The sequence below is a fragment of the Canis lupus genome, chromosome 9, assembly GCF_048164855.1.
Source record: "Canis lupus baileyi chromosome 9, mCanLup2.hap1, whole genome shotgun sequence".
NCBI lineage: Eukaryota > Metazoa > Chordata > Mammalia > Carnivora > Canidae > Canis > Canis lupus.
Window position 1 is genome coordinate 44,178,561 of NC_132846.1, and position 16,405 is coordinate 44,194,965.

The 16,405-nt window shown below is 47.8% G+C and overlaps 1 protein-coding gene across 6 annotated transcripts in view; it reads right to left on the reverse strand.

Moving 5' to 3' along the window:
- Positions 1-10,427: 10,427 nt before the first annotated feature.
- The window catches only part of ACTN1 (actinin alpha 1), a 97,340-nt gene continuing 91,362 nt past the window's right edge, over positions 10,428-16,405 (reverse strand). For 4 of the 6 annotated variants that reach the window (XM_072839053.1, XM_072839056.1, XM_072839055.1 and 1 more), the window contains one exon: positions 10,428-15,122. In XM_072839053.1, the coding sequence (XP_072695154.1) occupies positions 14,964-15,122 (159 nt within the window). In that variant the 3' untranslated portion in view covers positions 10,428-14,963. The remainder of the gene's footprint in view (positions 15,123-16,405) is intronic. The other 2 variants (XR_012036824.1, XR_012036823.1) reach the window with 2 other exon arrangements.

Sequence of the window (16,405 nt, forward strand, 5' to 3'; positions counted from 1 at the left end):
CCCCAGCCCGGCTCTCCACCTGCCCCTGAGTCGCGGCGCGACGCCGCCCCGCGGCCGCCAACGTGCAAACAGAGCGTCCGCACACGGCCTGACGCACGGAACATTCTGAGTCAGAGGGCCTGGGCTGGGGCCCAAGCGTGTGCGTGTCTGACGAGCTCCAGGTGCCGCCGCCGCTCCTCGGGCTACGCCTGCAGGAGCGGACGAGGACGCAGGCCAGGCCCTTCGGAGGAAGGGAACTCGCGTGTGGCGGGCCCACAAAATGGCGGCTGCCGCACGGCGCGGAGCCCGTCACAAACCTAAACGACGTCAGAACGTCAGGACGCCAGAACAGGAAGTGCGTCACTATGAGGAACCCGAACGTTAACCAATCACAGTCCTCCCCCCGGGCGCCCCCTTACCTGACCCTGGCGGTAGGACGCGCTAGCCACTTAAGGGAATCAGCCCCCTCCCCGCCAATCACGCCCTGTTTCCGCGAAAAACTCTTGCCCCAAATCCCAGGGAAAGCCTGCCCCGCGCTTGGGAGGCGCTATACTCCCCCCGCACCCCCAGGGACGGTTTTTCCTCAAAAGACACCGAACTCATTGCTAAATTGCTCTGCCTTGCCCACCCCATGACTTGGCTTCTGCGTGCCCATCCGCATCTTAACCTTTGCCCATCCTTCCTCTTCCAGCAGATGACAACAGTCATGACGATGATGATGATAAATGATAGCAACAAACACCATTTGAGACTGTACCAGGTGCCAGGGGCGGTGCTCCGTGCTTTACAAGCATGATTTTGTGTTTCACCCTTTTGTAAAAAGCAGCCCAATGAGGTGGCTGCCAATATTGTTGCCATTTTGCAGATAAGGCAACTGAGGTACAGAGAGGCTAAGTATTTGCCCAAGGTCACACAGTCTTGGCCATCTGGATGCTTCCTTTGGTTCTAATTACTGACAGCCTTAGTGACAAGTGCCACCACCACCATCACCACCACCACCCCCCAGTTCCAAGCTCCCTACTCTCCCCCACTGATGGGTTGTAGCTGGCTCTCCTGCTGTGCGGGCCTTTCTAGGCCATCCTCTCTGGTTCAGAGCACTTCCTCCAGTCTTTAATCTCAAGGTGTCCAGAATCTAAGGCGACTGACCTGGGTGCCCTGACTGGGAGGAGACCCTAGCAACAAGGCTGCTCTGCTTCCACCCATAACTGGGGGCTCTGTGAAGACAGGACCAGACCCACCTTGTCACAGCTGCATCTCCAGTGACATTTGCTCACTGTAGATGGGGGGCGGGGGGGGGGGGGGTCAGTCTCCTGCACTGGCCTGGTCCCCATAGGTCTGAGCCGGGCTCAAGCATGAGACCCCTTCCTCACCCAGCCCAAGTAATGCTGCCACTCTTCAGTATCTCCATCACCCTCCCACCTAAACCCAGAGACTGACAGGTTGGGGACTGATGTCCTCAGATCCGAGGCACTTCCCACCCACCCGAGCCCTAACTCCGCTCCTGCAGTTCCCAGCCCTCCCTCCCCACCCCTCCCTCCCAAAGGCCTTTGGTGGTTTCTCTCCACCCCCCAAGACCGCTTAGGGAGGATATTTTACTTTCCCAGTCAAGCTCGGGGATGCAATTTCTCCTCCTAAGAGGTTAGGCTAATTGCTCTTCCCAGAAGAAAATCCTCCGAGGTTTTCCTTGTGGTGGGATAGGAGGTTTGAAAATTATACGTTCAGGGCAACATCGGGTTACTATATTAAGGCCTGTTTCACAGCGGGGCGGCCACTGGGGAGCACAGGCGCCATCTGCTGGCCAGAAGCAGGATTGCGGCTAGGTCCTCCCAGCTAGCCTCGATTTTTCTCATTAAAAAAAAAAAAAAAAACCCGAACAAAAAGATAAAATAAAATAAAATAAAAAATAAAAAACCCCGAACAACAGCGATGTCTAATTTATTGGCCCCCACATACGTTAACTGTGTGATTTCCAGGGATGGAGAGACTTAAAAGGTGTCAGACACAAGCGCATCAACTTGTGTACGTTAAATACCCACAGCTTTCTATGTATCAACCAGACCTCAATAAAGCAGTGTATTTAAAAAATCCCAGGCACATAATTTATAAACCTTAGGCAATGAAAAGATTATATGTTTGTATATATACACACACACACACACACACACAAAAAAAATACGCTGACATCTAATTGATGCTGATCCCTACCACTTTTTATATCAAATTAGTTATGCAGCTTTTATCCTATTTATCCTATTAGATTGCCCTAAGCTCATCTTTAAACAAATGGGCTCTCTCAAACATTAAGGTGGGAACATAAATGAAAGGTAGTTTTTAGGCTATTTAGGCTAAAAGCACATACTCATCAATGCTGCAATCCCATTACTGGTAATGAGGCTTACAGACACATCTGCATTCATGGGTACAAAGATCATGTTCAGGGGGTTCCTCTGTAGCTTCATTGATAACAGCAACACACCGGGAAGTGTCCCGCTAATTCTAAAACTCATACTCTTCAATTAAAAAAAAAAAACTATTGTACATTTTCCAAAGGAAACCACTTTTCTAGGTGTCCAAGTACCCAGAATAAACTGGGGTCAGGGTTAGGGTTTCAGAGTGCACTGAGGAACTCCATGGGATTGGTCAATAGTTTTTGAAATGCAGATATAATTTTCATACAGAAAAACAAAACTACCAACCATTTAGCCAAGATATCTCAAAACAACAACAAAAATATTTTGGAAACAAATTTTTGCTTCAGAGCCATCAGCCTTACCTTAAGAGTGTAGCAAAAGGGGAGTGAAGTTGTGAGTTGTGCATGAAAAGAAAACATTTGACAGGACAGAACTGACAGGAAAGTCAAATCGGGGCATGTTTCCAGGTGGCATCAGGCTCAGGGACTGCCACATGCCTGCATCAGCCCCTAGGGCACAAATGGTCAGTGCTGCGACTCTAGGGAGCCCGTGGCCTGTTTTACTGTATCTTAAACTTCTGCATGCTGTAGCTGGGAGAAATCATATAAGCATGTCAGCCTCCCGAAATGTGGGAGACCCATGCGGGCAGTGGATATGGCCCTAGGAGGCTAGAAAGTCCTGGACACAGTGTGAGCTACCGCAGACCCTGACTTCCTGGGCCCCTTGAGACTGATGTCAAGAGGGACATTCAAGCAGCCAGAAACCACGTGCATCATCCAGCCCCCAAGCACCAGTCCAGAGAGGGCAGTAGTGTTTTTGGAGGGAAAGAGAACAGAAGATCTGAAACTATTTCTCCAGGCCAGCTGGGGGTGGGGTTTTTGCACTCTATAATATTCCAAAGGCAGAAAAGTCCTGAAGCATAAAAATCACAGATGAGAAGAAAAAAAGAACGACATTTCATCAGGGCTAAGATGGACTTTTTTTTTTCATATTTTATTATCTCTGGAATCTGGGCATATCTTACAATGGATGGCAGGTCAGTTTATTTGGTAGCTTTGTTTTCTTTCTTAGAAAAGTATAAAGATGACTTTATGTTTTCAATTGAAGACAAACTGACAGATAAAATCGTGAGATATTTAAAGTGTACGAGATGCATGTACATGTTATAAAAGCATTCTCCCCCAAAAGATGGACTCTTAAAATTGGTGGCATTCAATAATATCTCAGTAAACTGAGAAAAAAAATGATGACATGTTAGGTTCATTGAAATCCAATATTATTTATTGAACACTAATTATATTGCTGGCACCATGTTAGTCAGTTATCATACGTGATTACACAACCCTGGGAGCCTTATCTCACAGATGAGCGACGAGACCCAGGGTAAACAGCCTCCCCAAGGCCACAAAGCTAGTAAGCAGCAGAAGCAGAATTCAAATCCAGGTTTGCGGGCCCCTATGCTTCCCTGTATGTAGCCCAAGTCTCTTGCCTTCTAGCTAAAGTGAGAGAGGCAAGAGCAAAGTCAGTTTGTCATTTCTGTCTTCAGGCTCTGGCTAATTCTCCAGGGTAGGTAGGTCATTCTCATCTGCTTTTATTTTTTTAAAGATTTGTGTGTTTATTTATTTGAGAGAGAGAGAGAGAGAGAGCACATAAGCAGGGGAGAGAGGCAGAGAGAGAGGGAGAAGCATCAAGCAAGGAGCCCAGTGCAGGGTTTGATCCCAGGATCCCGAGATCATGACTTGAGCCGAAGGCAGATGCTCAACAGACTGAGCCACCCAGGCACCCCCATCTGCTCTTTTTGAATCCTTAATATGCAGAAGTGCATATTAAGTGCAGAAGTGCAGAAGCTTCTGGAAGGCCTGGTTCATGGCTCCCAGCTCACCTGGTTCTGCAGCGGCTCAGTGAACTTGGCCTCCTGGCCTGTCTCTACCTCCCATCCTACCAGGCTCTTAGTGTGAGTTTCCTGTTGCCCTCCCAGCCCCACTGGGGCTTTACAGACCCCGCTTACTTCCTGCTTCTCTCCTCAGGCCCTGGAGAAAGAGGCTGCAGGAGCTCCCGAAGGTGGCAGTTTGGGGAAAGGAACTGATTGCAAGTTCTCTCGTCAAACTAGAACTAACAGGATACCAGGTCAGGGCTCCCATGTTTAAAATAGCTGGTGGGCCACTGGCAGGTTCTGTCTGGGTTTCAGCTTTGGGGGTAGGGAGGGCCAGTGGGATAGCAGATCACACTAGGATCGCTGTTCCCCAGAGACTGAGGGACACCTCTCCTTTCTCCTCCTCTATGCTGCAGCCACCTGCTTCCCAAAGACCTGACATTCCCCCACATTCCCCCTTTACCCCAATCAGTTTTTATTCTTGCTGACCCCCTGTATGTTCAGTTTCTCCCTGCCAGGCCTGGTGGATTCACAGTTAATGCTTGAAGACTCAGGTCTCGGCCAGAAAACTACCTCTAGGTAGTCTTTAGCTCTCCCAGGCCCATGGGTCCCCTTCCCCTCAGCCCAGGCACATCTTGACAACAGTTCTCAACTCTACAACCACCATGGTTTTACTACTCTCATTGGCTCAACAAATATTTGCACTCACGAAGAGGGGACACTGCCAAGTGCTGAGATGACAGGACACCACAGAGGGGCCGCAAGCAGCAGCAGACACAGTAGAGCACAGCAGGTGTTACAGGGCAGTGCCGCGCAGAGCCAGCTCACACCACCCTGAGAGCCAGCAGTGGGCACCTCCTCTCTGCCTTGTGGATCAGGGACATCGCGTTGGTGGATGGAGGTCAGCCTGGTGGGGTACTTACACCACAGAAATCCGCAAACACTGCAAACCAGAGCTTTTCATATTTGCTGGACAGCAAGACGTTAAACGTGGACTTGTGTGCCACTGAAGAAGCACCATACCAGGGGCTCTGGGCCCAGGGAGGGCCACTGGCTTGGTTTGAGTTTTCCCTAAACGCACACCCCAAGTCAGGGATTTAAGAATAAGGGGTTTATTTGGAAGATGATCATAAGAAGCAGCAGTGCTAGGGCCCCCAATATGAGCAAGCTGGCCTCCCTCCTCCCAGCCTACTGTGAGGTTTCATGCTGTCTGGTTCCTCCACTGACCACATGGACTTCTTCCTCGCAGAGGATGTGTCCTGGTTTGATAGCACTCTGTGGCTCATATGAAAAGCACCCCCACAGTGACTGGGACTTGGTTCCCAAATGGTCTGTTATGGGGCCTTATCTCCCCACTCCCACCCCCAGGGCCTGTCCCAGGGATTAGCTGCTTCAGATACCAGGATTGATGCCCCATCCCCCCCCACCGGTGACACCTGGGGCAGCTGCTCCATAGGCCCCACAAGCCCCCCTCAAGCCCGCTCGGGGCAGTTGGGGCATTCCAGCTCAACAACACTACCTGCACTCACTCTGGGCCTCTGCCAGATGATGCAAATGTCCCCAGCAACATCAAGGTGCTTCATTTCCATGGGGGCGTAGGGGAAGGAAAAAAAAAAACCTTTTTTTTCCCCTCTACTCAGCTCAGGTTCATTGGCTGGGGGCACTGTAAGTTAGCCTAACCAAAGACAGATTTCAGAAGTACTTTCCATTTTATCTAGAACTACTTCTATAATAGCAAATGTAATATTAGAACAAAAACTTTCTTCCGAGTTTTGTTTCCACGGGTATTGGGACTTAGAATCTCAAAAAAACAACAAATACTTCACAAATTTGAAAAAAAGTTAACAAGTGATACATCTTCTGGAATGACTCAGATATTTGTCTATTCTATCATTGATTTACTTACTTACTTAATTATTTATTTATTATTTTTTTAAGTAGGCTCTATGCCCAGTGTGGAGCTCAACATGGGGCTTGAACTCATGACTGTGAGATCAAGACCTGAGCTGATATCATCAGACACGTAACCAACTTGAGCTTCCTAGGCACCCCTATTCTACCTTTTAATTTATTTCTGCCCCTGTCTATTTTATTTATTTTTAAAAATATTTATGTATGTATGTATGTATGTATGTATGTATGTATTTATTTATTTATTTATTTATTTATTAGTTTACATGGGAGACACAGAAAGAGGCAGAGACATAGGCAGAGGGAGCAGTCTCCCTAAGGGGAGAGCCTGATGTGGGACTCGATCCCAGGACCCCAGGATCATGACCTGAGCCAAAAGCAGAAGCTCGGGATCCCTGGGTGGCACAGCGGTTTGGCGCCTGCCTTTGGCCCAGGGCGCGATCCTAGAGACCTGGGATCGAATCCCACGTCGGGCTCCCGGTGCATGGAGCCTGCTTCTCCCTCTGCCTGTGTCTCTGCCTCTCTCTCTCTCTGTGTGACTATCATAAATAAATTAAAAAATTAAAAAAAAAAAAGCAGAAGCTCAAACACTAAGCCACGCAGGTGCCCCTTGCCTATTTTAAGTGGTAGATCATCTCTAAATAAGGTGGATGATTATTGATTCAAGCCATATTTCTCTGTGAAAATCATCAATCTGTAATAATGATCACTGTACTTCAGAGGAAAAGCCTCAAAATGGAAGGAATTCACTTACTGCTTTCAAAGAGAGATAAGGAAAATTGAGATAATTTTTCATCTTCGTTAACTTATTAATATACCAAGTTATCCTTCACTTCGAAGTACCAAATGAAGTAAAAGTACATTAATGACAAAGGGTGGAGTTTTGATGAAAAAAAAGATCAACAAGGAGACACAGGATGGCTCAGTGTTTGAGCATCTACCTTAGCTCAGGGCGTGATCACGGAGTCCCAGGATCGAGTCCTACATCAGGCTCCCTGCGTGGAGCCTGCTTCTCCCTCTGCCTGTGTCTCTGCCTCTGTCTCTCTCTGTGTCTCTCATGAATAAATAAATAAAATCTTTTAAAAAAAAGAAAAGAAAAGAAGATCAACAAGAGAAAAACAAACAGAAGTTTATTAACACGTTCCTCCCACATATGCATGGGAGCGCTCAGAGTTGAATGACTCAGAAGGGTGGTTAGAACTTGGGCTCATACAGCATCTTGGCAGAAGAACAATACATTTTTAGAGAAGCAAGACAAAGGAAAAAAACCGTTTCTAGGGCAGCAAATGGGAAATTAATGGGAACCAAGGGCTAGTTCTAGCAATGTTGGTTATGGAGCCTCCTCAGGTGCCATTGTGGGCAGAGTATAGAGTTCTCTCTGGTGACCAACTTCTGTTGTTCCTAGTAGAGGGGAGAAGGGGACCCTTACACAGCCTCATGTCCTGCTTTCCAGGATATAAGAGGAGGACAGGATATCTTTCTTGTATCTGCTTCTGGATCACCTTCCTTTCAAAAGAATGCCTATGCACAAGTGGCCTGTTCTGGAGGGCCTCCGGGGGACCCACTGTAAACACTTAGTGGAATGCTGAATGAAAGGAATCTCCAAGAACAAGAAAGCAGGGAGAAGGGGCTTGTCTCTCGGAGGCATCGAGGCACCGTCATCTGCACACCGGGGACACTGACCTCCCAAGGTTACCAAGGAAGGGAACATGGACTGTGTTCATGAGAGCACCTATCAAAATTCACAGCATGCAGACATGAATTGAATCATCAGATATGACTAGAAATTTCTTTCTTGGGGTATCTGGGTGGCTCAGTTGGTTAAGTGTCTGCCTTCGGCCCAGGTCATGATCTCAGGGTCCTGAGATTGAGCCTGGGGCATTGTGCTCCCCGTTCAGTGGGGAGTCTGCTTCTCCCTCTCCTTCTGCCTCTCCCTCTGGTTCACTCTCTCTCTCTCTGTCTCTCAAATGAATAAATAAAATCTAAAAGAAAGGAAAAAAGAAAAAAAAAAGAGAAAGTTCTTTCTTGTATCCAGACAAAATCTCCCTTCTGGCAATGATGAGATTTTATTTTGGTGCTTCCCAAAATGCGGCCTGTGAACCTCCTTGGATTACTTACTGGGTTCTACCCAGAATGTCCTAAGGACAGACTCCCAGTTGTCTTTTCTCCTTAGACTCCACTTGGTCATGTTTTCAAGGGACAGAGCCCTGGGCTCTGCATCTCTGACAGCCTTCCCAAACAATTCTTTTTTTTTTTTTTTTTTTTAAAGATTTATTTATTTATTTATTCATGAGAGACAGAGAGAGAGAGAGAGGCAGAGACACAGGCCACAGAGACAGAGGCCAGGCAGACACACAGGAGAGCCATTGTTTTTCTCCTGCTAAGTGTACCCAGTTGCTCCTGCTGTCCCTCTGTGGCACAGGCCAGGATCCCTCATCATCCCAGAAATTCCCCAGGTGAGACACGTTGGGAGCAGGGCAAATGGAAGCAGGGGAGGATGTCCCGGTGAGAGCGTTGGGCTTGAGCTCCCTGCTGCAATCCGTGATACACTGTGAGGAAACGCTTGGCCACTGGGGGGCAGCATCCGCCTAGCTCATTTTAACAACAGCTTTCTCCGCATTATCACGCTGTAGCGTTAGAAGGGTCGAAGCCTTAACGGGGTCTTACTGGACTCCGGGTTAGGTGCTTTACCTAACATCCACCCTCCTCCAGGCAGCGCTTAGTGAACAGATGTGGCCTAAATATCACCTATAAAGAAACGTTTTGCATAAAGAACCCTGTTTTCCCATTACCTTGAATTATAAAATGGGAATTTTGCTCCTAAACCTGGAGTCTCCCACTGGGGAGGCGCCCAGTGACAGTTTTCTGAGTGTCCATATGCCTGACCACCAGGATTCCTCATTCCTCTCAAGCACACCGGAGGCTCCTCCAACCAGCAGGCCCAAGTGCTGTAGGACGATGTTTGGCCGGGACATAGGACTCCCTGCATACCCATCTCAAGGGTCTAAACGGAGGCCACCAGGTAGTCACTCTGCCTGCAGGTCCCTGAGAATAGGCTGTGTGTGCATTAGGGCTATCCCCAAAGCCACCACTGGGTGGCTGGCTGCTTATGCCACAAGCTCTGGGCAGCTGGATTCAATCCTGTGGGACGGACAATGCTATGAAACAGTGCAAACCCCCAGGCTCAGAATAATGCCGTCCGAGGGGTGTGGAAGCTGGTATGCATTCTCCCTAGAAGCTGCTTCCTGGCAGCCTGCCTTACCCTCAGGCAGAGTGGCCTTCGGTGGTTCTGGGGGGGAATGTCTGCAGCACAGAGATGCAAGAACTCTAGGTGGAAGTTTGCTGGGGATGAGCAGGGCCGTGACAGTGGTATGACTGTTGCCTCTGACTTGGGTGCTGGCCACCCATCGTCCCAACCCTAATTCCCCTTGCCTCCAGCCACAGCCCCTGATCTAGGATGGGAATCCATTCCTTCCTACTTTCTTAGATGATGTCATGTTTGCTGGCTGGCCAGCATCAGCTTCTGGAGAGCCCATTCCTTATGAGTTTTGGGGGCAGGCAGAGTCTTCTGTGTTGCTTGCAATAAAGAGTCCCGACACACTCACTCCAAGTCCAGGTGGCCTGGGTGGGGCTGCACCCTCCACTCCAGAATGAGCACATAGGCCAGGCCAAAGCCAATGAGCAAACCCCATTGCCTTGGCTGAGGCCATCATGTTACCTACCTCTAGGGAATGTCATTCTCTCCCAGAGTCTCTCTGCTAGATTCAGAATTGTAAAGCTGGAGCCTTTGGCCACTTTGTCAACTCGGAGGGAGAGCCTATTTGAGAATGCAGTCAATCCCGAAAAAGCATGTCCTGGTGGCATTGTGTGAGTCCCTGCCCCAGGCACCTGGGAAGCCAGCATTACCTCTGGACACTTCAGTTATCCAAGTCTCTAAGGTGGGTCACTGACATCAAGGAAGCTACCAGGCTTCCCAGAGGCCTGGACAACCTTGCAGGTGTTAGTTTCCTATGGCTGCTATGACAAATTACCACAAACATAGTGGCTTAAAACGGATTTATTATCTTATACAGGCATCTAGTTCGGAGCTGCTGCAGGTTCTGTTCCAGACCACTGCAATAGAGCAAACATCACAATAAAGCAAGCCAAATGAAGTCTTTGGCTCCTTACTGCATATAAAATTATGTTTACACTTTACTGGAGCCTATTAAGTGTGCGATAACATTATGTCAAAAAAAAGTGATGCACACACCTCAGTTTTAAAATACTTTATTGACACAGAGACATGAAGTGAGCAAACGTTGTTGGAAAAATAGACTTGCTCAACTCAGGGTGGCCAGGAACCTTCAATTTGTAAAAAACACATGATCTGGGTAGTGCCATAAAACAAGGAGTGCCTATGGTTCTGTAGGCCCAAAGTCAGAAACCCAAAGTCAGTCAGCAGGGCTGTATTTCTGGAAACTCTGGGGGAGAATCCGTCTCTTTGCCTGTCCTAGCTTCTACAGGCCATCCCCATTCCTTGGCTTATGGCCCTCAGTGCTCCAACCTTTACCTACGTTACCTCTCCTTCTTGGACTTTGACACTCTGGCCTACCTCTTTATGAAGGCCCACCCAGATCACCCAGAATAATCTTCCCATCTCCAGATCCTTAATCACACCTGCAAAGTCCCATCTGCCATGTAAAATAACCTCATCACAGGCTCCGGGATTAGGACATGGACTGTGGGGACCACTATTCAGCCCACTACAGAGCTCAAAGACTTAAGAGGACTCTTCTTACTAGTATTTTCCTAGTCAGTCCTTTTCCCTTAAGAATAAAGTAGCTTAACAAAGCACAGTTAATTAAAAAAAAAAAAAAACTATATTAATACTGTTATCTATTGAATGCCTACCATGTGCCAGGCACAGAAGGAAAAAAACATTATTGACACCATGTGAGGAGGTTATTTGCCCAGTTGGGAAGCAACAGGGCACACCCGAGCCCACGTGTCTCCCTTGAAAGGCACTGATGTCCGAAGAGGTTGTATGTCTTCCCTTAGTGACAGGAAGGCAGACCCTAGTCTAGGACTGGGTTGAGATGGGACACCTCAGAGGCACTCTGCACCCTGGACGCTACCCTTGGACACCCTCCATGCTGAGCAGCCTCACCCTTTGGCACAGAGAACTGACAAAGCCTCTGATCTCCTTACAACCTAAGGAAATCTTATCTGTTCTCAGTTCTGGTAACTCCCCCACCCTACTGACTGTACCCTTTGGGCACTGGTCCTGTATCCAGGGGACGGTTCTGAGCTGGCCCAATGAGAGGACACAGCGGACTCCTGAGACAGGCCTGGGATTTGGAGTGGTTGTAGGATTTTACCAAAGGCTTGACAGGCTAGAGAAAGAAGAGCTATATTTATAGATTGGCCTTCCCCAGACTTGTCAACAAATTCCCTCCAAATGCATGTGTAGAGGCAGATAAAAATACAAAAGAAACGTATGCCCTACATAGGCAAGAAAGAGATTTGATGAGTTCACCCCCCTGCTGCAAGAACAATCAACCACCACTACATCAGGGAAGAGAATTTCATCTTCCCAATCATTTAAAGCAAGTTGGAATTGTTTATGATGAAAAGTGGCCAACGGTGAAATAAAAAACATGACCGGCAAGGGAGTGAGGTGACAAGCTGCAGAAGAAGCGCCAGAGGAGGGGCCTGAGCTCAGGGACCCTGGTGACACAGCAAACAACGTTGGACTCTTAAGAGTCGATGCCATGAGTTCACCGGTGTCTTGAGTGAAATCTAGAAGTGGATGATCACCTCTTCTTGTGTCCTAGTTTGGAATCTCCACGTGATGTATGTCCTAATTCTCAACCTGCCACCCTGAAAACCTAGCAATGAGTGACAGCAGGACTTGATGTCACCTATGTAGAAAGAAGTACATGGATGAAGTAAATCTAATTCTCAGTATGAAGATTTCAGCAGTTTTGTACTCATGACAACCTGTGGATTAATTTAAGGAGCTTGAACACACAAGCGAACCCAGCATATATTCGCGTTGGGGTTTTTATCTGGAATGCGGAATTGAAATTAGATGCGTGATTTTCATTTTGGAGATATAAGAGAATTGTTAGTAAACAGCTTTGAACTGCTCCAGAGAACTTCATTTACATTTATAATATTCCAATTGCTTTGTGCTGAGCAAGAATCTGCTGCTTCAATTTGAATTTGCCTCAAATGGGAGTCTATGTACTGAAAAGAATTATTAAAATCTGCAAATATGTTTAAAATAGTTACAGGAATTAATTATTTAAATGGGGAGATTTAAATAGGATTGTTTGGGGGGTGGTTAACTGTTACATGTATGATTGATTAGGGCAAGCAAGAATGTTTTTATTTTTACAGAAAAAATGACATTGTCAATATAATAAGACATATGTGATGACCTAAAATGCTTAAGAAATAGATTTTTAAATTTTTACCTCTTTAACAGATTGAATTTTTAAAGTAACTATAGCCATTTGCACACATACGAGCACACTTGAATACTGAAAATATCCAATCAGGGTATTTCTCTAAAGAATGGGCTCAATAAGCACACTTTCATTCAAATGAACCTCAACAATTCTTTTCTAAAGTGAGCAGTGAAAAAGTCGATTGATCATACCTCTAGAAACTGTGCGTTGGGGACACCTGAGTGGCTCAGTGATTGAGTGTCTGCCTTTGGCTCAGCATGTGATCCTGGGGTCCTGGGATGGAGTCCTTCATCGGGCTCCCTGCACGGAGCCTGCTCCTTCCTCTGTCTGTCTCTGCCTCTCTCTCTGTGTCTCTCATGAATAAATAAATAAAATCTTAAAAACAACTATGGGATGGTAAAGAGCTTGTACCTGGTACCCAGGAAACTTTCTGGCTGGAACAATTTCTCTCTCTCCTCAACTCTTATAGCACTGTGCCCTTGGTTGGACTCATCTGTAAATAGCTAAAATAGGGCATCTTGTGTATTAGCCTTTCTCAAAAGGACTTTGACCCTGAGACCAGGCTCTGGCCTTGTTCCACAGCAGATGGACACTGAGCATTCACTGGATATATTTTACCAGCCAGTGGTAAAACCAGTGTCATTTCCCAAAGCAAATGCCAACCTCTACCTCCATGTCCTTACTTCTGAACAGTCCTCTTGCCTCTTTCCCTGGACAAGTGAGTATTCTAGAATGTTCTAAGATTCTAGGAGCTCTGTATTACTGCATTGGCTTTCCCTTTTTAAAAAAAAAAAAAAAAGATTTTATTTGAGAGAGAGAGAGAATACAAGGTGGGGGGAGGGGCAGAGGGAGAGGAAGAAGCAAGCTCCCTATTTGGGAAGCCTGACGCAGGGCTGTATCCCAGGACCCTGAGATCATGACCCGAGCTAAAGGTAGACGCTTAACTGACTGAACCACCCAGGCTGAACCACCCCAACAGCAGAACATTTTGAATAGCAAGGGCCGAGGGGACTCTTACTGAGACAGTTCAGTGTGTTCCCCTGTAGCAAAAAATAAAAGGAAGGAGGGCACACAGATGTCACCGAGCTGTCCAATGCCAGAGAAAACAAAAGCAGGGCTTATCATTAGAGTCCCTTCCTTACACATCCATGACCTCATCTTCAACTCATAGGAGCCTTCTGAGGAAATCACCTTATCTTGTTTAAAATACTGATAGCAGGGCAGCCCCGGGGGCTCAGCGGTTTAGCACCTGCCTTCGGCCCAAGGCCTGGTCCTGGAGACCAAGGATTGAGTCCCACGTCGGGCTCCCTGCATGGAGCCTGCTTCTCCCTCTGCCTGTGTCTCTGCCTCTCTCTCTCTCTCTCTCTCTCTCTCTCGCTCTCATGAATAAATAATTTTTTAAAAGTCTTTAAAAAAAGGAGATAGCAAAGTGTAAATGAGGGATGAATGCGCCAGGGTCAAAAACCTTTTAGGGTTGGGTACAGGTGCCCCATATCATCCTTGACCCGACGCACACTTCTGGGAAACGGTAAGCAAGGAGCAAGGCAAGAGCCATCATGGGAGTGCTGTTGCTTTAATATGGTGTGTGACAAGCAATATCAAAGTTATCCACACTCTCCAATCTCATTCTGACCATTTCTAATCGGTAATATTAAAACTAAAGGGGGAAAAAAGTGTGTGCTAACCATACCTCTGGACTTAAAAATGAGAAGATAAGACACATAAATTCTCTTCCTTAAAAACAGCCATTTCAAAAGATTTTCTTTAATATCATAAAATATTTTCATGGACAAGTGAGCTAGCAAACACACATGCACCAATGTGCCTTCTGACAAGATCCCCCCTGACCCCCACCCTCCCACCCCCACATCAAGGTGGACATGAGATTGGAGAAATGAATACAGCAGATGATACAGAGAGAGAAAAAAAATCGATAAAAAGTACGGAATAGAACATTGTGCTTGGTTATTTTCCTATGTCACAACAAAACAAAACGTTTCGGTGCAAACAGTTAATTTTTCCTCTTTTCCATTTAAGTCTGGTGGAGAAAAAAATACTTTTTCTATAATAAAATATGTGGGTTTTTTTGTTTTTTGTTTTTGTTTTTGTTTTTTTTTACTTTTTTTAACATAACTTTTTTTTTTTCTTTTTTGCAGAAAATAATTTTGTAAACTGTCACTTGGCGGGCGGGGAGGCTCGATGCCACGTGGGGTCCCGGCTGGTGCCCGGCTGGAGGCTGAGCGAGGAGACCTAACCCGGGCGGGAGAGGGGGGCAGCGGGGGGCGCAGGGCGGGGGGCGCACAGCGGGCAATGAGGGCGCTGGCCGGGGGCGGGTTAGAGGTCGCTCTCGCCGTACAGCGCCGTGGAGAAGGACATGTAGTCCAGAGCACCCGGCACGGCGTCGGGGCCCGAGTAGGGGGCCATCCGCGCGATGCAGTACTCGGCCTGGTCGGGGGGCAGCTCTCGGCGCAGCTCGTCCACGGTGATGTAGTTCTGCGGAGAAAGCGCAGGGTGGCCGCGGCCACCATCGGGTCACTGGAGGCAGCGGTACCCCAACCGGACCCCGTCCCCTCCCTTCTGCTTCTGGTTAGAGAGGGGTGTGCGCACACACATCCACAGGTGTATCACGTACGCACAGGTTTAGGAGGCAGACACACGCACACCTACACGTGTGTATTTACAAAATATACATTCATTTTAAATCTCCTGTTTGCCATGTCCACACATATGCTGGCCTGCTTCTGAGCTAATCCAAGTGCTAACTGCACCTCTAATTTCATGTATGACTCTAGTCTGCAGTAGCCACGGACTAAAGCAACACCAGCAGGTACTGTGGTGAAACATAGTGGGACCCCGCACCGGCTCAAGCGAGTGCTCTGGAGGTCGTGTAATTTCAGCAAAAACGGTGAGCATCCAAGTGGGACATCACCAGGCAGACAGCTGTGTCAACCATGTTTATAAGATGTGGGCCTGCCCCCACCTGGCCTCGCTCCCAGTCCCAGTCTCTGCTTGCCCATGGCAGGTCTACTGGGGGGTTGCTTATTTTGGGAGTTTTAGGCTCCAGAAGTGCTCAATCGGAGGCTCTGACCCACAGGGTGGCCTCCAACCCCATGGCCTACCTCTGCCAGAGTCCCCTAGGAACCGGTGGGACTCTGGCAGAGTCCCAAGTCTCAAGAAGGTGGGGTTGCCCTCAGGTCACTCCAAAAGTCAGGCAACTAGGCTCCTTTCTAAGGGCCTCCGAGACCCAGAGTCAGGTCAAGCAGGTGGCTTCTGAGGGTCATTCTGGCTCCAAGGGCTAGGGCTCTACTAGGGTGTCCTTGAACTTAAATCAGACCTTTAGAAACCTCCATAGGTTGTCTTTTTCCCTTATAGATCGACACATTTCAGAAATTAATGCTCCCCACTGGCTTTTGCTTTTTATTAACTGAATCTTTTCAGTCTGAAGGAAGGATGGCATAAGGATCACCCTATGGATTTTGCACAACGGAAATATGGCCTCTAGACATCCCCCGCTTGGCCAGTTTCCCCCGGTGTTCCCACTTTCCCATGGCCAGGCAGTGCTTTGCGGGGAACTTGGGAAACTGAACTGACTGCAGCTCCAGATCGACAAATGAGAGACATGCTTCCCTCCTGCTCCCCGCCATCCTTCCACGCCGGTGCCCAGAGTGATGTAAGGGTGAAGTCTGAGTTCTCCGATCGCCCTTCCATCACTAGGGTACATACCCACTCCCCTCTACCCAGCTCTACTCTCATCACTCCATCCCACAAGTGAAGGA